The 22,007-nt window shown below is 43.4% G+C and overlaps 1 protein-coding gene across 1 annotated transcript; it reads right to left on the reverse strand.

Moving 5' to 3' along the window:
- Nucleotides 1-598: 598 nt before the first annotated feature.
- Nucleotides 599-4,684, reverse strand: LOC103629079 (cysteine-rich receptor-like protein kinase 6). Its single transcript, XM_008650290.4, has 7 exons — nucleotides 3,696-4,684; nucleotides 2,399-2,530; nucleotides 2,065-2,195; nucleotides 1,756-1,966; nucleotides 1,425-1,662; nucleotides 1,190-1,340; nucleotides 599-1,077 (listed from the first exon to the last, which is right to left on the reverse strand). The coding sequence occupies exons 1-7, from the start codon at nucleotides 4,591-4,593 to the stop codon at nucleotides 718-720; spliced, it is 2,121 nt and encodes a 706-aa protein (XP_008648512.1). The 5' UTR covers nucleotides 4,594-4,684; the 3' UTR covers nucleotides 599-717.
- Between the last annotated feature and the right edge of the window lie 17,323 nt (nucleotides 4,685-22,007).

Here is a 22,007-nt window from a genome sequence, read left to right on the forward strand (position 1 = left end):
TGCAAAACAACCAGGCGCCATGCAAAAACAAAAAAGAAAAATCAGGCGCCATGCAGCCGAGCCAAAAACGAATCAGACGCCATGCAAAACAACTAGCGAACCATGCAAAAACAAAAAAAGGATGCAAACAATGTAATAATAATAATGGGGCCAACCAAGGATCGAACACAGGAGCAAAGGTTTGACTAGCAACGCTAATAACCAGTTGTGATGTCTGGGAGAGTTGCGTACTTCTGGTACTTGGATTGTATTTAATATGGGCAGGACTGGAAACTATAAGCCTCATTACTCACTCCAGTTGTGATAATCAATCGCCGCGGTCCCTCTCGTGAAGTAGACGCAACGTATCAATCGCCAGCCGCATTCGTTCAACATTAATTTAGTGCGTGTCGTGGAATTCCGCGGCCTGGGCCCTGGAGTAGAAAAATGCAGTGCTTTCAGCATCACGATACCACATCGGAATTATTGACCGGGATCAGCTCTAATGCTCTATAGAAAAAGAGCTCGGCAGAACATGCTGTGCTATCCGCATCATCAGCCACGCAAGTTAGATGAGGATGGCACTATTGTTACCGCACACAATGCTTGATCAATACGGTGAAAGAAAGAAAGAATATAAATATAGATTAATACTACAAAGTAATAGGAGTAGCACAAAACTGGTGCATCAAGATCCATTTGGTTCAGACAACCCTGGCCCTGGACGGCGTCTTATCATCATCTAGGCAAAAGCTCCGTGATTGATGCGTCGTTACATGACATTATCGTCGTCATCACTGAACTTTCTGCCGCGCACAACAACGCTGAAGCTCCTGACGAGCTGTCGTCGTCAGTGGCAGTGACAACCTCCTGGACGCACAAGGCTGGCCTGGACAGCGAAGGGAGACGCACCGTGCTGCTGCAGAGCATGACGCTGACCCACGACATCATCGGCCTCGCCGCCGGTTTCCTCTGCACACACAGAAGCCCGATGTGGAGGCACTTGAGCATCTGCTCAATGGGAGGATGATGATGATGGTCGCTCAGTGATGGGTCGATCAGCTCGATGACGTTTCCTCTGTCCCAGTGCTCCCACACCTGCAAGCACCATCCATCAGGTTGGTGTATTATGATAATGATGAATGATATTAGCAGTAGCATGAATTCTTCAATAATTAGACAGGCTGGCTAGTGGCTAGTGGCTACTCACAAGATTTAAGAGGTCAACATCTTGGTCGCTGTTGTATAGGCCACCGTTCCTTCTCCCGGTAACAATCTCCAGAACCAAAACACCGAAGCTAAACACGTCCGACTTGATCGAATACAGGCCACGCATCGCGTATTCAGGTGCCATGTATCCACTGCATATAAACATGCATGCATTAATTAGCATACTTTTACTTACAGCCTCAGATAGTATTTCTTGAGGACAAGGCTGTACTTACTATGTCCCGGCAACACGATGAGTGACACACTTAGACTCATCTCCGCCAAAAATCTTTGCCAGGCCGAAGTCAGAGATCTTAGGTACGTAATCCAGGTCTAATAGAACATTACTTGCTTTCAGGTCCCGGTGGACTACCTTCAGTTGAGAATCCTCGTGGAGATATTGTAAGCCTTTAGCAATTCCTGTTATGATCTTGAATCTCTTTCCCCAATCCAGCTCTCTGTTCCTCTCGGAATCTATCAACAATTAGCAACATTGTTGTCCTATATAATTCTGATCCTTTACCAAAATAAATTAATAAATAAATGCACTGAGAAAACAGGTTTTACCAAACAGAATGGTGTCAAGGCTTCGATTGGGCATATACTCATACACAAGTATTTTCTCCTGTTCTTGCAGGCAAACACCAATAAGCCTCACAAGGTTCTTGTGGTGAAGCTTAGCCACCAGTACTAGCTCACTCTTCAGCTCTCCAATCCCTTGTCGAGAACTCTGGCAAAGCCTCTTTACCGCAATTTCTTGGCCATCAGGCAGGACTCCCTGTGTCCAAGTAAAGAAAGTAAACATTTAGAAATCCGATTATAACCATCAAACATAAACACGGACCCAATAATATAAACGGTAGGATATTATTTTACCTTATAAACCATACCAAACCCTCCTTTACCGAGCATTTTGCTTTCAGCAAAGTCATCTGTAGCAACTCGCAATGTTGATAGATCAAGAATCAGCATATCGGCTCCTTGAATGCCATCTGACGAAGTTGAGTCTATTGGGAAATAAGCACACAATCAACACAAAAAAGATTTATGAGAATGAAATTCAGCTAAAAGTAATCCGCCATATATATACTGTATGTAAGGGCCTCAGTACTTACGCTGCTGGTCTCTCTACTGATCCATCAATTGATGATTTCATACTAGTTCATATTTTGGAAAGGTACTTCATAAGGTTACTAATAAGTGGACTTACAAGATTGAAAAGGTCGTTGTTCTGCTGATCTCCTCCTCCTTATCCAGAATAATACCATGTTTATGCCCAGCAGTGCAGCAATTGAAGGCATCAAAATTGCTAGGACTATACCTGTCTTATTTCTCGATTTATCTGCATGCACAATAAACGCCACTAATTTAGTATGGGACTCTTAGTTAGATGTGTATCGAAAACCTAATAATACTAAAACATGCATATGCTAACCAAATTATGTAGATTTCCTCAATGCCTTCCAATAAAAACTGATATTTTGAGACATTTCTAATCAAACGTTGAACACAAGAATTTATATATATTACAGGTATCAAAAGAGTTTATACGGTGGTTGGAAAAAAACAAGACGCGTCCATCGAGAGAGATCGAACGGTTTTATAGTAGGAAGGTACCACGAGAGAGGTACCAAATACGTGGGTCTGGTACCAAAATAAGGTGGCCGGGTCCGGTACCAAAAACATAATTATTTTCTTGTCATGCTTTTTATATTGGTCAATAAAATTCCGTATGCTGTGATACCATCGCGGTACCGACGGTACCCCTCACAACCACCGTAAAACACCTCAAGAATTTATATTCATCTAAAAGAAGAAATACTCCTACAATGTTATAATTCCCAGGTTCTGACAATATACACACACTGGTAGTGAAAATTTGTATTTTAACAATTACGTCATCAATATCCAAACTGCTTTGCAAAAAAAGAAGTGCAGGCATTTTTTTTCCTTGTTAAATGCAGTGAAAGTTTGTTGTATATTTTATCAAACATTGAAAGCAGCTCAGGACATGCAAGCAGTTCGGTGCAGTTAGTGCACGCGCACTGTTTGAAGTTTGAACAGCTTACCATCACCATAATGGCTGAATGAACCTTGAGAATTTCTGAACAGACTTCTGCTTGAATATGCAGATGCTCGTGCCATTTGTCTAAAGATTTCTGGGGCTTTAGACTTAAAAATTGTTGTTTATAATTAGTCCTTGCCTCCTTGGCAACCAAGATTATACCCCTCCGTTTTTCTTTAGATGACGTTTGGACAACACATGTTAAGCCTAAACCCTAATCAAGTGTGACTTTATGACTTTGATGCATCGGCACACACAGGTCGTCTTCAACCCACCGCTCTGCCAAGGCAGGCTAGCGCGCACTAAATTTGTTACCAAGTAAAGTACTACAATGTGATATATATATATATATATATATATATATATATATATATATATATATATATATATATATATATATAATTACTGGTAAAAGAAGACTTATTTTACTGTAATTGCGTACCTTGACTTGTGGCTGGCGGCGGCGGCGCAGGTGCAGGAGCAGGCGTCGTCCCAACGAACGTCGGAAGCTGCAGCAGCGGGCTGCCGGAGAAGAAAGGATACAGCTCGTAGCGGAAGCTGCACCAGGTCCCAAAGATTCCGCCTCCACTCACACTACTGAAGCTCACCGGCAGCTGATTAACAATGGGTTGTAGATAGGTCTGGCAGATGTCCGGCGCGGTGTCCGGCGTGCACTGCGCCAGCGCGTAGATCCTGGTGCGGTTGTCATCGCCCAAGCCCATCTCTCCGGTGCCGAATCTCCTGGAAGAGTTCCCGGCGGCGTAGTTGGCGGTCGCGTTGACAAGCAGTAGGACGGCGGCGTCGAACGCCCCCATCGGCGTGCCCGTGCCCGTGCCCGCGGCGAGCTTGGAGCCCTGGAGGTAGTACGCGGTGATGAAGTTGTCGTTGTCCAGGAAGAAGTTGCGGTTGGAGAAGCGGAGCTGGCAGAGGTCGTAGAAGGCGAGCACGTCCTTGACGAGCGGGCACCCTTGCTGCGCGCCCTTGAAGGCGGTGGCGACGCAGCTCTCGCAGGCGGAGGCGTTGGCGTCGCCGCGGCAGAGCGCGTGCGCGTACACGATGTCCGGGACGGAGCCGACGCGGTCCTTGGCGTACAGCACCGGGCTCGACGAGGTGTTCTTGGGGAGGGTGGCTGAGATCAGGTTGATGTTGCCTTGGTACGGGCTGTTCTCCGTGTAGTTGCCGGCGATGCCGCTGTCTGGAGGGGGGCTGCAGAGCAGCCACGGCGGCTGTCGCTCTTGAGCAACGGCGAGAGGCGCGTGGAGGGCGGCGTGGAGAAAGGCTGCCAGAACTCCGGCGAGGAGGGAAGGAAAGCAGTCGGGCGTGAGCCGCCGAGTGGCCATGGTTGGTCCGTGACTCCGTGGTCGCGGCTATGTCTCAAGGGGAGAAGGTGTGGACGCTCTGTGTGGATTTCGTTTAGAATCAAATTTGTGAGAATTGAGATCACGTGCAAGATTATTTTGTTTTATTATAATCAAATTCGTGCAGCTGCTGCAGTGGAGCCTCGGACCTGACTGCGCCTAGTCTCCTGTGATCGGAAGTTCGGAACCAGCGGACACATGGAGGCGATCTGGGCGGTTTCATCAGCGGATGAGCGGCACCACCACCACGTAGAATTTTCAACTCCTTCGGAAGGGGAGAAGCTCGGGTCCAGGACAATTCTATTTTAGAGATAGCCAGCATAAATAGTACGGCTATTGGATTTTCTTTTATATTTTAATTTTGCTTTGATTTAATGGTTTTAATATTTTTATTAGTCTTATTATATTTGTAGTTTTCTTATTAGTCCGGTACAATACATCTTTTCTCTTCGTATTTTCCTTTTCTTTTGTTATTTTGGAAACATGTATTTATAAGTTAACCTATCATGGTAAGCCATTTTTATAATATGTTTATATACTTTTATATTCAGTTATAGGATATAAACATCATTGATATTTTAAATTCATTTTCTAAATTTCAGCTCCTATCTGGATTATCATAATTTGTATGACATCCAAACACATTCTAGGTCTGGTGTTTTATGAATAAACAACCAATTAGATAGTATGATTTGGTACTTGAAAATAGTTTTCTAAGGCTAATGTCACCAGAGTGTCTATCCACCTCTGTATATTTCAAACTCCACTATGTCTACAGTGCATCTACAGTGTTATGCACACCCATATAGACACTCTGGTTGCCATAGCCTAATAGGGGGTCAACATTTATAACATCACATTAGTTTAATTAATTTTAGTATAAAAATTGTTTTACATGTGCATTTGTTTTGTAATGTACATGTTCATTTTTCACTTAAGACATAGACAACTTGTTGTGGTTTCGTATCCACGGCAAGTGAATTTGTAGTAGGCTTAAGGGCTTCGCGGAGTACCGTCTCAATGGCCTAACATTCGAGGCTAAAATTGAGGGGAAACGGGAAGGTTTAGACTGGTTCGGGAAGAATCCTTACGTACACTATGAGTGTTGAGTTTGTAGTGCTTTGTGTTCTTTGTATTACAGGTTGGAGCGCTGAGCTCTCGTGCGCGCGTACTAGACGATGTGTCTATTCTCACGAATCATTTGCATGGTGCCTTGCCTCCCCTTGTATAGTCGAGGAGGGGATAAAAAGAAAAGAAGGGGTGCCTAGCCCATAAAGTTTGACTTGTAGCGTTGTGGCAGCGCCGCAGGGCGCAACTGATCTAGTTTCTTCGTTGTGATTATGGCCATCAGGGCCCGCATGCCGTGGGTCGACCGAAGCCCTCTCCCTATTGTTGACACAAAAAACCGACCGACGGTCATCCCGCGGTCAGCACACAAACGTATGGCGTGCGGTGGATGCGAGGGCATGCCACCTGGCTTGACCAGCCAGCTAGGAAGGATGACGCCACCACGATCAGCCGATGCAGGGTGGAGCCGATGCGGAAGAGTCGATGAAGATACCCACCAGTCGATAGGATAGCTCCGACGGCAGGTAAGCGTTCACCAGGCAATCGGCTCTCCATGAGCTGAATACGATGATAAACCTGTTCTATTAAAAGTAGGAGCATGCTTCTACATTGGATCTTAGTTGCAACATGACCGGAACATCCAAAGATCAAGAACGGACCAGACACGTAAAACCTAACTTTGTCCGGTCTAAGCAAAACAGAGGCCAGATGACCGACGAGAAGCCGACATAGGAAACATCTTTATTTGTACCAAACCAAACAGCCAGTTCTACTGTAGGATCCTCCATCCTTTCACTATAGGCCAAACCATACGGACAACGATTAAGCAATTCAGAAGAAAAGCCGATCCAACACAGGAGCACCCTCGTGCAAATAATAGAACAGGGCGCATGGACTACAAATCAGATCTAAGTCGCTATATAAACCATGAGGCTCAATGATAATAAAGCAACGACTCGGATCGAATCTATATCCATGCAACATGATCAAGATAAGATGACATATTGGAAACGAAGCTTGCATACAACATGGCAACATCATCGAAATTATGAACGTGCGGATAACTAGCAAACCTTGCCATCAACCACGCTTCAGCACAAGGTTCACCATGGTAGAAGCAAGAACCTGAAAGTCGCCTAGAGGGGGGGTGAATAGGCGAAACCTGAAAATTATAATCTTTGAACACAAACTTGATCCGAGGTTAGGGTTAGAACGAGAATAAGTATAATAGGAGTGTGTAAGAGAGTTCTCTTGGCGAAGAGTTGCTCAAACAATTTGCGGATAACTTGGGAGCCAACTCAAAGCAATCGCAATCAAGAGAACTAGAGAGGGATGAGGGAAGAAGCAAATCGCAAAGTATCGATCAACACAAATGAATGCGATGATTTATTTCCCGAGGTTCCACCCCGAAGGATGTACGTCCCCGTTGAGGAGGCCACAAAGGCCGGGTCTCTTTCAACCCTTCCCTCTCTCAAACGGTCACGGAGACCGATTGAGTTTGCTCCACTAATCACAAGGACACTAAGTCCCGCAAGGTCCTCCACACGAATCGGCCACAAAGGCCGGGTCTCTTTCAACCCTTCCCTCTCTCGAATCGGCGCTTGTGTGGCTTTGGAGTCTTGGGAGTTATTGCACTTGAAGTATATTGCTTGGTGGTAGCTCTTCTGTCTTGAATGAGCTGGTTGGGGGGTATTTATAGCCCCCAACCACTCAAATGGCCGTTGGAGAGAAAGCCAAACTTGTCTATCGGGTGGTGCACCGGACACTCTACAGTGTCTATCCGGTGCACACCGGATAATGCACAGTGCACGCGCCAGAAGCCGTTCTGACAGACAGAGCCGTTCTGAACATTCAGCAGGTAGCCATTGCAGCTCTCGTCAGACTGTCCGGTGCACACCGGACAGTCCGGTGCCCTCTGCCGAAGATTTTCCGAAGGTGAAGAGTTCAGTTGGCCGCCGCTATAATTCCCACCAGACAGTCCGGTGAACACCGGACAGTCCGGTGCCTTCCTCAAGTGCTGGCGACTTCTCTGGTTTTCTTCTGGTCCGTTTCTGGGAACCCACCGGATAGTCCGGTGCCCCTCTGCCAGCAGTCCAAAATCCATCTTTTCTTCTAGGCTTCTTTAACTTAATTTGGCCTTCTTTGAGGATGATCTTAGGACTTAGACAATCATATTGGCTGACTGTCCAACTAGTCTAGGTCCCAATTTTTGAACTCTTTCCATTCTCCAACTTGTGACTTTGATTTTTCTCAAACTCGCTCCAAAAGGATGATTCTTCGAAACTGAGCTATCCAACTTCTCTTGATGTATTAAATATGTTCCTAGGGGTATATGTAACTTATCCAAGGTGTAAAACTGGATGATCTTTATGTTTTCCAAGATTTACCCCTCTAAGGTTGGTTTTGAGCTAATTCTGACTTAGAACTGAGTTGAGTGGACTTATGCACCTGTGAATCAAAGACTAGGCAAACCAGTTAGTTCATTTGGTTGTGATGGTCATCAAGCACCAAAATCAATTATAGAAAATGGTTAAGGCCATTTCCCTTTCAATCTCCCCCTTTTTGGTGATTGATGCCAACATCAACCAAAGCAAATATAAAGTGCAAAAATGTAACAAGTTTGCATTTTGACAGATGTGCATAAGTTACTTGAATTGAAAGCAGTTCTAAGTACATGAGTATGTTTTTGACATAGTTAAAATTTTGGACCACATTTGCACCACTTAGCTTGTTTTTGCAAAATATTTGGAAAGTCTTTTCAAATTCATTTGCATTTGGCCTAAGGTACAAAAATAGAGTTTTCAAAGATATTTTTTAAGTTTTGAAAGGTTCTCCCCCTTTTTCAAATGTTTTTCCTTTGGCCAAATAAAAGCTCCCCCTGAAAAGGTTCTCCCCTTTTAGTATGAACACATTTTGCTCCTCTTAGCTGTCAAGAGGGTTTTCTCAGAAAGTTATCAATTTGGAAAGCTTAAATTTTTGAAAAACAGGGTGGTGGTGCGGTCCTTTTGCTTTGGCCTATTAATTTCTCCCCCTTTGGCATTAATCGCCAAAGGCGAAGAAATCTGGAGGCCTCTACAAGAAGGATACGAAATTAAGTACATGAGTTGGGCAAAGAGGTCTTTGATACCGACGGAGATGCAGTGGAAGCTTTGCCTTTGCCATCAACTCCATTTCCCTTTCAATCTAAGACTAACTATAAAAGCATACTTGGAAGCACATTAGTCTTAGCTTTGGCACAAGAAGAAATAAGAAATATGCATTTGTACCAAATAGAAAGAGATATGCCATGATCAAAGGTATAAAATGAGCAATGTGTGCAATATTTCAATCAAAGTTTCGAGAATCAAGTACATTTAGTTCACTCCTAAGCTTACAAAACCTCTTTTCATCCAGGGGCTTGGTGAAGATATCGGCTAGCTGGTTTAGGGTGCTAACATGGTCAATTGCGATATCTCCCCTTTGTTGGTGATCTCTCAGGAAGTGATACCGGATGTCTATGTGCTTTGTGCGGCTGTGTTCAGCAGGATTATCTGCCATGCGGATTGCACTCTTATTGTCACATATGAGGGGGACTTTACTCAACTTGTAGCCATAGTCCCTGAGGGTTTGCCTCATCCAGAGTAATTGTGCACAACAATGTCCTGCAGCGATGTACTCGGCCTCGACGGTTGATAGAGCTACTGAGTTTTGTTTCTTTGAAGCCCAAGACACCATGGATCTCCCCAGAAACTGATAAGTCCCTGATGTACTCTTTCTATCAACCCTACATCCGGCATGATCGGCATCTGAATACCCGATTGGATCAAAGGTAGATCCCTTGGGGTACCATAGCCCAAAGTTAGGAGTATGAACTAAATATCTCATGATTCTTTTCACGGCCCTTAGGTGGATTTCCTTAGAGTCGGCTTGGAATCTTGCACACATGCATACAGAAAGCATAATATCCGGCCGTGAAGCACATAAGTAGAGTAAAGATCCTATCATTGACCGGTGAACCTTTTGATCTACTGATTTACCTCCCATGTCGAGGTCGAGGTGCCCATTTGTCCCCATGGGAGTCTTGATGGGCTTGGCATCCTTCATCCCAAACTTCTTAAGTATGTCTTGAGTGTACTTTTGTTTGGCTGATGAACGTGCCCTCTTGGAGTTGCTTGATTTGAAATCCAAGAAAATACTTCAACCCCCCCATCATTGACATCTCAAATTTCTGTACCATAATTCTACTAAACTCTTCACAAGATGACTTGTTAGTAGACCAAATATCATCAACATATATTTGGCATATAAACAAGTCTTTGACAATAGTTTTAGTGAAGAGAGTAGGGTCAGCCTTTCCAACTTTGAAGCCATTATCAATAAGAAAATCTCTCAGGCACTCATACCATGCTTTTGGGGCCTGCTTAAGCCCATAAAGCGCCTTTGAGAGCTTATAAACATGTGAAGGATACTGGCTATCTTCAAAGCTGGGAGGTTGCTCAACATATACTTCTTCCTTGATAGGTCCATTGAGGAAAGCACTCTTCACGTCCATTTGATACAACTTAAAGCCATGGTAAGTAGCATAGGCAAGTAATATATGAATTGACTCAAGCCTATCTACAGGTGTATAGGTTTCATCGAAATCCAAACCTTCGACTTGTGAATAGCCTTTGGCAACAAGTCGAGCTTTGTTCCTAGTCACCACACCATGCTCATCCTGTTTGTTGCGGAATACCCACTTGGTACCTACAACATTTTGGATAGGACATGGAACTAAGTGCCACAGTTCATTCATTGTGAAGTTGTTGAGCTCCTCTTGCATTGCCACCACCCAGTCCGGATCTCTAAGTGCATCCTCAATCCTGTATGGCTCAATAGAAGACACAAAAGAGTAATGTTCACAGAAATGAGCAACTCTAGATCGAGTGGTTACCCCCTTTTGAATATCACCAAGGATTGAGTCGACGGGGTGATCTCGTTGAATTGCTTGATGGACTCTTGGGTGAGGTGGTCTTTGAGCTTGAATCTCTTGCTCATCCTCCTTGTCTTGCTCATCTTCATCTCCCCCTTGATCAATGCCCTCTTCTTGAGGTGGCTCATTGTCTTGAACTAGATCTTCATTTTCTTGAGCCAATTCCTCATCCTGAGTTGGTGGAGAAGCTTGTATGGAGGATGATGGTTGATCTTGTGCTTGTGAAGGTTTCTCGGGCTCTTGTGGGCACACATCTCCAATGGACATGTTCCTTAGCGCGATGCACAGGTCCTCCTCATCATCTAGCTCATCAAGATCAACTTGCTCTACTTGAGAGCCATTAGTCTCATCAAACACAACGTCGCAAGAGACTTCAACTAATCCAGTGGACTTGTTGAAAACTCTATACGCCCTTGTGTTTGAGTCATAACCAAGTAAAAAGCCTTCTACTGCTTTAGGAGCAAATTTGGAACTTCTACGTCTCTTAACAAGAATAAAGTATTTGCTCCCAAAAACTCGAAAGTAAGAAACATTGGGCTTTTTGCCGGTGAGGAGTTCATATGATGTCTTCTTGAGGATTTGGTGAAGGTAGAGCCGGTTAATGGCGTAGCAGGCGGTGTTAACCGCCTCCCCCCAAAACCGATCTGATGTCTTATATTCATCAAGCATGGTTCTTGCCATATCCATGAGTGTTCTATTCTTCCTCTCCACAACACCATTTTGCTGAGGTGTATAGGGAGAAGAGAATTCATGCTTGATCCCCTCCTCCTCAAGGAATCCTTCAATTTGAGAATTCTTGAACTCCGTCCCATTATCACTTCTTATGTTCTTGATTCTCATTCCGAACTCATTTTGAGCCCGTCTCAAGAATCTCTTCAAGGTCTCATGGGTTTGTGATTTTTCCTGCAAAAAGAATACCCAAGTGAAGCGAGAATTGTCATCCACAATAACTAGACAATACTTACTCCCACCGATGCTTATATAAGCGACCGGGCCGAATAGATCCATGTGAAGTAGCTCAAGTGTTCTCTTGGTCGTCATGATGTTCTTATGTGGATGATGAACTCCAACCTGATTCCCTGCTTGGCATGCACTATAAGTCCTGTCTTTCTCAAAATGAACATTTGTTAGTCCTAAAATGTGTTCCCCCTTTAGTAGTTTGTGAAGATTCTTCATTCCAACATGGGCAAGTCGGCGATGCCAGAGCCAACCCATATTAGTCTTAGAAATCAAGCAAGTGTCAAGTCCAGCTTTGTCATCATTAAAATCAACTAAATATAGCTGGCCACTTAACACTCCCTTAAAAGCTAGTGAATCATCACTCCTTCTAAAGACGGTAACATCAACATCAGCAAATAAACAGTTGTAGCCCATTTTGCATAATTGAGATACAGAAAGCAAGTTGTAGCCTAGAAATTCTACTAGAAAAACATTAGAAATGGAATGGTCGGGTGATATAGCAATTTTACCCAATCCTTTGACCAAACCTTGATTCCCATCCCCGAATGTGATTGCTTTTTGGGGATCTTCATTTGTCTCATATGAGGAGAACATCTTCTTCTCCCCAGTCATATGGTTTGTGCACCCACTGTCGATTATCCATTTTGTTCCTCCGGATGCATAAACCTACAACACAAATTTAGGCCTTGTCCTTAGGTACCCAAACGGTCTTGGGTCCTTTCACATTAGAAACAAGCACCTTGGGTACCCAGACACAAGTCTTTGGACTCTTGTGCTTGTCCCCAACATATTTGGCCACTACTCTGCCAGATTTGCTAGTAAGAACATAAGATGCATCAAAGGTCTTAAATGAAAGCTTAGGCTCATTGGATGCATCAATAATCTTCTTTTTAGGCATTTTATCAACTTTAGCATGTGAAGTATGATGCCTAGAGCTAGATGCTTCATTCTTGAAAATATAAGCATGATGAGCAAGAGAATGAGATTGTCTAGCATGAATTCTTCTAATCTTATGCTCAGGATAGTTCTTAGGATATAAAATGTAACCTTCTATATCTTGAGCCATAGGAGCTTCGCCCTTAACAAATTGAGAAAGTTTGTTTCCATGGGCATTAAGCTTGGTGTTGTCTTGGCTCCCATGTTGGAAGCCAACACCATCCTTAATGCCAGGGCGTCTCCCATTATAAAGCATACTTCGAGCAAATTTAAATTTCTCATTTTCAAGTTCATGCTCGACAATTTTAGCATCTAACTTAGCTATGTGATCATTTTGGTTCTTAATCAAGGCAAGGTGATCACTAATAGCATCAACATCAACATCTCTACATCTAGTCCAAATAGTAACATGCTCAATGGTAGATGTAGAAGCAGGGCAAGCATTCAATCCTTCAATCTTAGCAATCAAATTTATATTTTCTGATTTAAGACAAGAAATTGAATCATTGCATGTTTTTAGCTCATTAGTCAAGTTTTTGCATTTTTTCTTCTCATGAGCTAAGGCCTTCTCAAGCTTAACATATTTATCATGTTCTTTGGTGAGAAGTGCTTCTTGATATTCCAAGACATCATTCTTTTCATTATTGGAAGTCACTAATTCATTGATTTTATCAATTTGCCTTTTAGAAAGGCCTTGGAAGAGCAAAGTTAATTCTTCTTCATCATCACTAGAATCACCCTCATCATCGGAAGTAGTATACTTGGGGGTGGTTCTAGGTGTTACCTTCCTTTTGCCCTCCTTGGCCATGAGGCACTTGTTGCCGATGTTGGGGAAGAGAAGTCCCTTATTGACAGCGATGTTGGTGGCATCCTCGTCGGAGTCGGAGTCGGTGGAGCTCTCGTCGGAGTCCCACTCTCTCACAACATGCGCCTCGCCGCCCTTCTTCTTATGGTAGTATTTCTTCTTCTCCATCTCCTTTTTTCCTTTCTTATCCTCGTCCCTGTCACTGTCACTAGCATATGGACATTTTGCAATATAGTGACCGGACTTACCACACCGATAGCAAACCCTCTTGGAATGGGATTTGTGATCCTTTCCCTTCCTTTGCCAGAGGATTTGCCGAAAGCTCTTGATGATGAGGGCCATCTCCTCATTGTCAAGTTTGGAGGTGTCGATTTGAGGCCCTTTACTTGGTGTGGTCTCCTCCTTTTCCTCCGTTGCCTTGAGTGCAACGGGTTGGGGCTCGATGGTGGAGGCGGCTCCTTGCTCCAAGTTTGCAATGTGTTTGGAGTCTTTGACCATAAGTTCAAAGCTCACAAACTTCCCAATCACCTCCTCGGGAGACATCTTCTCATACCTACGGCTTTCACGGATTAATTGTACTTGAGTAGGATTACAAAAGACAAGTGACCTTAGAATGAGCTTGACGACATCGTGGTTGTCCCACTTGGTGCTCCCGAGGTTGCGGACTTGGTTCACCATCGTCTTGAGCTGGTTGTACATTGCTTGTGGCTCTTCTCCTTTGTTGAGAGTAAACCGACCGAGTTCTCCGTCGATCGTTTCCCTCTTGGTGATCTTGGTGACGCGATCACCTTCATGCGCCGTCTTGAGGACATCCCAAATTTCCTTGGCCCTTTTTAAGCCTTGCACCTTGTTGTACTCCTCTCGACATAATGAGGCGAGGAGGATGGTGGTGGCTTGAGAGTTGAATCGCCGGATTTGTACGGCATCATCCGAATCATAGCCTTCTTCTCCAACCTGTGGACCCTGGGCACCAAACTCAACAATATCCCAAATGCTTTCGTGGAGTGAGGTTAGATGGTTCCTCATTTTATCACTCCACATAGAATAGTCTTCACCATCAAAATATGGTGGTTTGCCTAAGGGAACGGAAATGAGATTGGCATGTCTAGAGATGCGACGGTAACGAAAAGAAATTTTGTTACTCTTTTTATCCTTATGGTGCTTGGAGGAGATTGACTCGGCGTCCGATGTCGATGGCGCGGAGGATTCGGTCTCGTAGAAGACCAACTTGTTCATCTTCTTTTTCTTCTTGCCATCTTTCTTTTGTGACTTGGCGGAGCCGGTGGATTCCTCTTTCCGCTCCTTATGCTTGTGCTTGTCGCCGGATGGTTCTTTCTCTCTTGATGAAGTCTTGCCATCGTGCTTGGCTCCCGAAGGCTCGATCTTCTCTCCCGACGTCGCCTTCTCGTTCTTGGCGTGTTCACCCGACATCACTTCGAGTTGTTAGACTCTAATGAAGTGCCGGGCTCCGATACCAATTGAAAGTCACCTAGAGGGAGGGTGAATAGGCGAAACCTGAAAATTACAAACTTTGAACACAAACTTGATCCGAGGTTAGGGTTAGAACGAGAATAAGTATAATAGGAGTGAGTAAGAGAGTTCTCTTGGCGAAGAGTTGCTCAAACAATTTGCGGATAACTTGGGAGCCAACTCAAAGCAATCGCAATCAAGAGAACTAGAGAGAGATGAGGGAAGAAGCAAATCACAAAGTATTGATCAACACAAATGAACGCGGTGATTTGTTTCCCGAGGTTCCACCCCGAAGGATGTACGTCCCCGTTGAGGAGGCCACAAAGGCCGGGTCTCTTTCAACCCTTCCCTCTCTCAAACGGTCACGGAGACCGGTTGAGTTTGCTCCACTAATCACAAGGACACTAAGTCCCGCAAGGTCCTCCACACGAAGTATTTGGAGTCTCTTGCCTCACTTTACAACAATGAGAATTGGGGGAGAGAGTGCGAGTGAAAATCCAAATCAAGAGCACAAGAGAATTTAACACTCTAGAGCACAAGCACTTAAGCCTCTAATCACTCAAATCAATCGAATCGGCGCTTGTGTGGCTTTGGAGTCTTGGGAGTTATTGCACTTGAAGTATATTGCTTGGTGGTAGCTCTTCTGTCTTGAATGAGCTGGTTGGGGGAGTATTTATAGCCCCCAACCACTCAAATGGCCGTTGGAGAGAAAGCGAAACTTGTCTGTCGGGTGGTGCACCGGACACTCTACAGTGTCTGTCCGGTGCACACCGGACAATGCACACTGCACGCGCCAGAAGCCGTTCTGACAGACAGAGCCGTTCTGAACATTCAGCAGGTAGCCGTTGTAGCTCTCGTCAGACTGTCCGGTGCACACCGGATAGTCCAGTGCCCTCTGCCGAAGATTTTCCGAAGGTAAAGAGTTCGGTTGGTGTGGCGGAACCGCCCAGATTATTCCAGCTTAAGTGCCCAAGTCTCGCCTTAGAGGCAACGGCACACTTAAATCGGAATAAACTGTCAGTCCCTCGGATCTAGTCCGATAAAAGCCACTTAACAAGGATCGAATACCACTTGCTCACTCGAAGGTGAGGCACAGAGAAATACAATAATTCATAATACCACAAATTAAGAAGTACCAAATGTTAATACATCATCAGAGTTTGAAATATGTAAAACATAGATTTTAATGCAGCGGAAATAACTAACGGCGATAACTGAGCAACCTGGCGAAGCCTGGCCAAGTCACTCCTCCTGGTCCTCTCCTGCAGAGGTAGCAACCCACTCGACTGTCCATCCCGGTGGCAAGGATGAAGGCCAAGTCACACCAGCAACCAATTCATCCAAGGAAGTACCTGTAAAAATTATGCCACAAGCAAGGCTGAGTATACTAATACTCAGCTAGACTTACCCGGTGTGAGGAGTCTACTCCTCTACCTCTAGACCATGAAGCTGTTTGGCTGAGGGGTTTGGTTTGCCAAAAGCACTAGCTGAGTCTAAGTCAAATTTTAGCTTTTCAGGTTCTAGAATAATTCTTTAGACTAGATGAGCACCTAGCTATCCATACATGGTAGCAAACATTTATAGCAAGCAACACTTTATGTCTCGAACCTCATTTCACTTCTTACTCAATGCAGTACAATGGATCAAGCAGTCTCATTAGCTGCGAGAAGCAGACGATTCGAATCGAATTTTTAACCTTGCAAGGTAAACCTAAACACACGACATGTAGGGGCACTCCGTCCCCACACACGTCAACCGTCCCCATCGATTCCCTGTCAACAGATCAGAGCCCCACTCCCTTGGCATACAATGCTCCACTGACCCCGGCTGCCACCGTGCAGTGACCGCACTTGTACCCACCGTATCTAGAAAGGGACACCGTCTCAGGCAAGTGAGGAGAAAGTCCGCGGGCAGGTTCAATCAGGTACTAGGCTTACCGATTTACCATATTTCTTGGCATGTGTTTAGTACGTTCAAACGCTTGACACAAGTATCCACACGTTAATCCTTATTCCAATTTCGTCTCGTAGACAACGCATCTCCATGGATCCGCGTCCACAGACAGTCATAATTCCGTTATCAAAAATGGATACAACCAACTCCTGACCTCGCGCGAGTGCTAGAAAAATCACTCGACTTCTACCGAGATCCTGAATTAGCATAGCAGCTACTCGACCTAGCATACTAGTATTCATTTCATAAAGGAAACCTGAGTTCATGCAGCTGGGGTTTCAAACAACTCCTACACTTAAGTGCACAGTACAAACCTACAAACATTAAGTGCAGTAAAATAGCATATATAACGGTTATGCATAAAACCGGGGCTTGCCTGGAATCCAACACTGGTTAGTGTTCGCTAGAGGGTACTCGCTTGGCGAGCATCCACTGGTTTAGTCCATCCTTCTTCGGGGTGTCTGCCGACTTCATCTTGTGGTCGGCTCCACTCCACATCCTTCATTTCGCACGATCATCATCTCTCGATCCTAAATGAGATGCATGATGCATATGTATGAATATATGGAAAATAGCATAAGACACTACAAGGCACATGGTAGCGAACTTAAACACTAAATAGTAAGACATCGCAAACGACTATACGCAAGCGCTATTTATCTATACGTCATTGGGCACCCAAAATCAACACCACTGGAAAGACAACGAACACTTCCTATACTTAATCAACGCAAACACAACATCACAAGCACAAGCATCTATCACATTTGCTTTAACCTTTCATTAGTTCTCCTATTGAGCACACAAGAGCAACCAAGACAACACAAGCTTAAACAGGACATAGGCATCAATGTCTATGGAACTCCTATATCACAATCAACTAGAGAAAGCAACATATAAACATGACACACATGCTATCTTAAGCTTAGCCATGGCAAGTCTACATTAATTAAGTGCTAACCAAACATTTTTAGCTAAAAGGGTGAACTAAACAATCAAATGAGCACTTGCAGATTTTTGGACAGAAGCATAGCAGTCACTGGTTTTAATCATAACTCTCAAGATATTAATCCAAAAATAGCAAACTAGGACTTTCTGGAAAGCTTAAAAAGTGCTCTACAACTTTGGTATTCTTATCTCAAGGTGATTTGACACTTAGCAAGGTCAAACAGTGCTAAACGACAACTCTGTCTAGATTTGGACAGATTCAGACTCATTACTTCAAAAACCTATAACTTAACCTTCAGACCACCAAAAAGAGTGATCCAAGACTTTTTGGAAAGCTTAGCAAAAGTACTACACAACATACATAATCACCAAGAATTGATTTCAAGTTTAATCAACTCAAACAACACAGTTTTCGAAATCTGTTCAGAGAGTGGACAGAATACAGCAACCATTTTGTAAAATACATAACTCTCAAACTATCAGGCCTATAGTCATGAAATTTTAACACAAGCAAGATAAGGAAGTTATCTACAACTTTATTATATATGACAAGGACTGATTCTAAACTCAACTTAAGCAAACAATGCAATCATTCAGATCTGCACAGAAAACAAGCAAAACCTGACAGTGAACTTGCTTCAAGCATAACTCCTAAACCATTTAGCCTAAACCCATGAAATTTTAGGACAAGCTAGATATTGAAGTTAACTACATCTTTTATATAGAACACATCTACAGAAAATATAATTTGCTTCACTAAATCATCACTACAATTAGAGAATATACAAGCAGCAGATTCTAGTTTATGGGTAACAAGACTTAATTTGACTACCGAGCAAGATTGTGATGAAGCACCATTAATACTTAGCTTTAAACCACCATGACACAACCACTAAACTTCTAATTGATATTAAGGTACAACTCAAGCACTCTAAGAAACATACATGCTTTTGCTTACTTCTAATTTTCTTCACTATTCTTCTTATAATTATATAAGGGGTATCATTTTAGGTGGTGCAGTAAACATCTCATTTGAACTCCAAATTTTTATGAGAGTTAGGTGATAACAAATCATGACTAATGTATGAATTTCACATGCTCAGGTTTTACCTATTAATTACTACAAAAATGACAAATTGTTAATGCAATAAAGCATGGGAGAATAAGTTAAATCTAAAACTAATTCTTTTCTGTAAATGCATGACCATATTAAGCTTCTTTAGGCCACTACAACATCATGTAAAGACAGTGGAACACCATTTTCCATTTTTACATCCATATTTTATTTATAAACCATTTAAAACTACTTAATATGCATCAAACAAGTTAAATTACTAACTCAGTGATACATGCACCATAAATCATGAAATTTTTACCAGTCACCAACCATCATACCTAGAGTCTACTGTAAAATTTTCAAGCCATTTTGAGAAGCAGAGAAACAGATCCAAAAATAACAAGCAAATCAATCATCTTTTTCCTATTTAACAAGATTTAACTAATACACCAAGAAAACAGTAAACAACATATAGGTTTTATATATTTATTAGCTAGAGCATGACACCATCTAACTAATAAAACAAGTCTCATCACTTTTGGACTTCTAAAACTCAAAATATGGAGAGAAGCAAGTTCATTTATTTTCTAAACCTCTTCTCAAGATTAATTTGTACAGCAGAAAACTTCTACTAAAACATGCCATATTATAGATCTAATAGGTAGAGCATTTCATAAGGAAGCTAACAAAACAAGTTTCGCGGTTTTTGGAACTACCAAACAATAGATATAAATTTTAGAAAACGATGCAAAAGTCTGCAAATTTCAGCACAAAAGCACATGGGGCCCACCCGTCATACTCACACACTGCTTCTTCTTTCTTCTTCACGTGAACAGCAGGAAGCTGGTAGGGAGGGGCGCCTGGATGTAGGAGATGGCGGCTGTGTGCATGGGGGTAGCAGGTACTGCGGGGCCGACGGCTATAGACGCGGCTTGGAGTCGAGGCTGAGCAAGAGACAGCGCCGGCGAGGGGAGCCCATGGCCGAGCAGCGCGGGGAGGAGGCCGGAGTCCTGGGACCAGGGAGCGTGCGTGGCATCCAAGGGTGGTCGGCGCCCTGCATCTGGTGGAGAGGGAGACCGCCGTGGAGAGATGCCAGGGGAGGGAGAGGGAGCAGGGAAGCCGAGCAGGGGGCTGCTCGCCATGGGAGGGAGAAGGGAGGGGGTGGGCTACCATTTATAGGGAGAAGCTCCAGAGCACGGTTGCCACGTTTCCTCTTTGCAGCATTTCGTCGAACACGTGGCGGGTGCTACAGCAGCGACTTTGGGCGGTCGTTTTTGGCTGTTTCTGTTTGGAATCGGACCTTGGTCACTGTAGCAAAGTTGCTTCCCGCGCAATGCTCTTCAAAATTGATAGAGGATGCTCAGCCATTAGGTTCACGGTTTAGGAGATATTTAGCTTCGAATTTGGTGCTGTCAGAGGGTAAATTTTACCTAAAGAATGGATGTCAAACCTTGTCAAATGGGGTCGGATGAATGCCATCTTTTAATATGTTGTGTCTCTATTTGTTATTAACAACTTTTATACTTGGGGAAACTCGAGTTGTTTAGAAAAATTTTAGAGAACGCGAGACGTCAACCCGATTGGCATTGATTTCAGACTTAGGAAAAATTTAAGTCCTGAATCAGATTTTTTAATCCAGCTTGAGGGCACTGTTTGAGGCACTTAGAGATTGAATTAAGACTTGTTTTAAATATAACATTTGTTGTATATTACTTGGTCTACAGCTTTCATTAAAGGTCAAACCTCATATTTGGATTAGAAACTGAATTTTCACTTTGGTCAAAGTAGTATCGTTATAAAGCTCCAAACGGATGTTTTAGGCCAAAAGAGGCATTTTCTTAACATTTGCTCAACATGAACCCTTAATAACTTTTGTTGTAGAGTTCATATAGAGTGCTTTGGGAAAGTTGGCACAACTTGATTGAATTTCTAAATTTTCTTTTACTTAATCGAGCAGTTTTAGGAAGGTATAGGATTCATCATTTCATGTGACGATTTGAGTCCGCACTTCGAGAAATCTTGAGAATACTCTTGAAAGATGGAGATGAATAGGATATAGAGAGATCAAGCCGATTTGCATAAGAATTAATTTGAGGTTGACACAACAGAGATCCCGTTTGAGAGTACGGATTCGGATTAATATTTGGATATCGATCGAATATCGAGAAATCGGATTTCGGACACAGATCGGATAACAACCGTCGAGGAGTTCGAATAAATGAGTTTGGACGAGATTTGCAAGACGAGATTGACTTTCGGATTTGTATTCGCTTCAAGAGATAAAAGTTTTAACAGGCTCTAAATTTGGCTTTTCTCGAGATCGAATAACTCTGAACTCGGTGAAACTTTCATGAACAATCTTGATAAATGGAGATAGACGCGATCGAGAAACCATTATCTTCACTGACGATCTGAGCTTAGGACCAATCTCACGACATAACACGAAATGAACACCTGGGGTGTCACAGCCTTCCCCCCTTAAAAGAATCTCGTCCCGAGATTCGAGCGAAGATTTTTAAGGGTAGAGAGGCATGTAACTCCCACGCTGAAGGTAGATGCCAATTCATGAGATGTCATCTGATAGAATACGGAAGATAGATTTGGATCGAACATCGCGACACATTGAGACAAAATGCAGCGATCACTTTGAGAGAATGTCCACAAAAGATAGCACATTGGTATAGTCCCATAATGGATTACGACTATTAACCGCGATACCAGCGCGTGCCGAGCAGCCCAACCTTGTGTGCGCACCCACAGGAGGCTCTCGGTTTCGTCGCGGCACCGTCCGTCGTTTAGCCATAATACCATTACCAAACGTAACCAACGAGAAATCCACGTGGCATAAATAGATGGAGCCCTTGAGAGTATGGCTTGGAGAAAATGAGAACATGATAGGAGTTGGAGCATAGATTAGTTGGCAAAAAGGAGCAACACATGGGAATTCTCTTCAACTCCACGAACTATTTCATGATTACCATGAAGATTTTTAGGTAAGAGATTAGTACGAGATGGGATATGAGGAGGAAACAACCATGAGATCAAGATTGATAAACTTGCAGAGACATGAGAGAACCAAAGACAACAGCAAAATCCATTGAACCAAATGGATATGCCGTCTATCGATACAACTGATAAAACGACGTCATGATCCTCGAAGAAAGAGTATGAGAATGACCAGAATGAGGGATTTAGATTGATCAACATCCGGTACTTGAGAATGGGTTGTAGAGATTAACAAGACGATG

This window comes from Zea mays, chromosome 6, assembly GCF_902167145.1.
Source record: "Zea mays cultivar B73 chromosome 6, Zm-B73-REFERENCE-NAM-5.0, whole genome shotgun sequence".
Taxonomy (NCBI): Eukaryota; Viridiplantae; Streptophyta; class Magnoliopsida; order Poales; family Poaceae; genus Zea; species Zea mays.

What these genes read in the sequence shown, in the direction of transcription:
- LOC103629079 (XM_008650290.4), bottom strand. Translation starts at nt 4,593, where the DNA reads ATGGCCACTCGGCGGCTCACGCCCGACTGCTTTCCTTCCCTCCTCGCC. An exon ending in GCCGCCAGCCACAAGTCAAG is followed by an intron (nt 2,531 to 3,695) that starts GTACGCAATTAC and finishes TTGTGCATGCAG; the next exon opens with ATAAATCGAGAAATAAGACA. An exon ending in ATGTTGACCTCTTAAATCTT is followed by an intron (nt 1,078 to 1,189) that starts GTGAGTAGCCAC and finishes TGGTGCTTGCAG; the next exon opens with GTGTGGGAGCACTGGGACAG.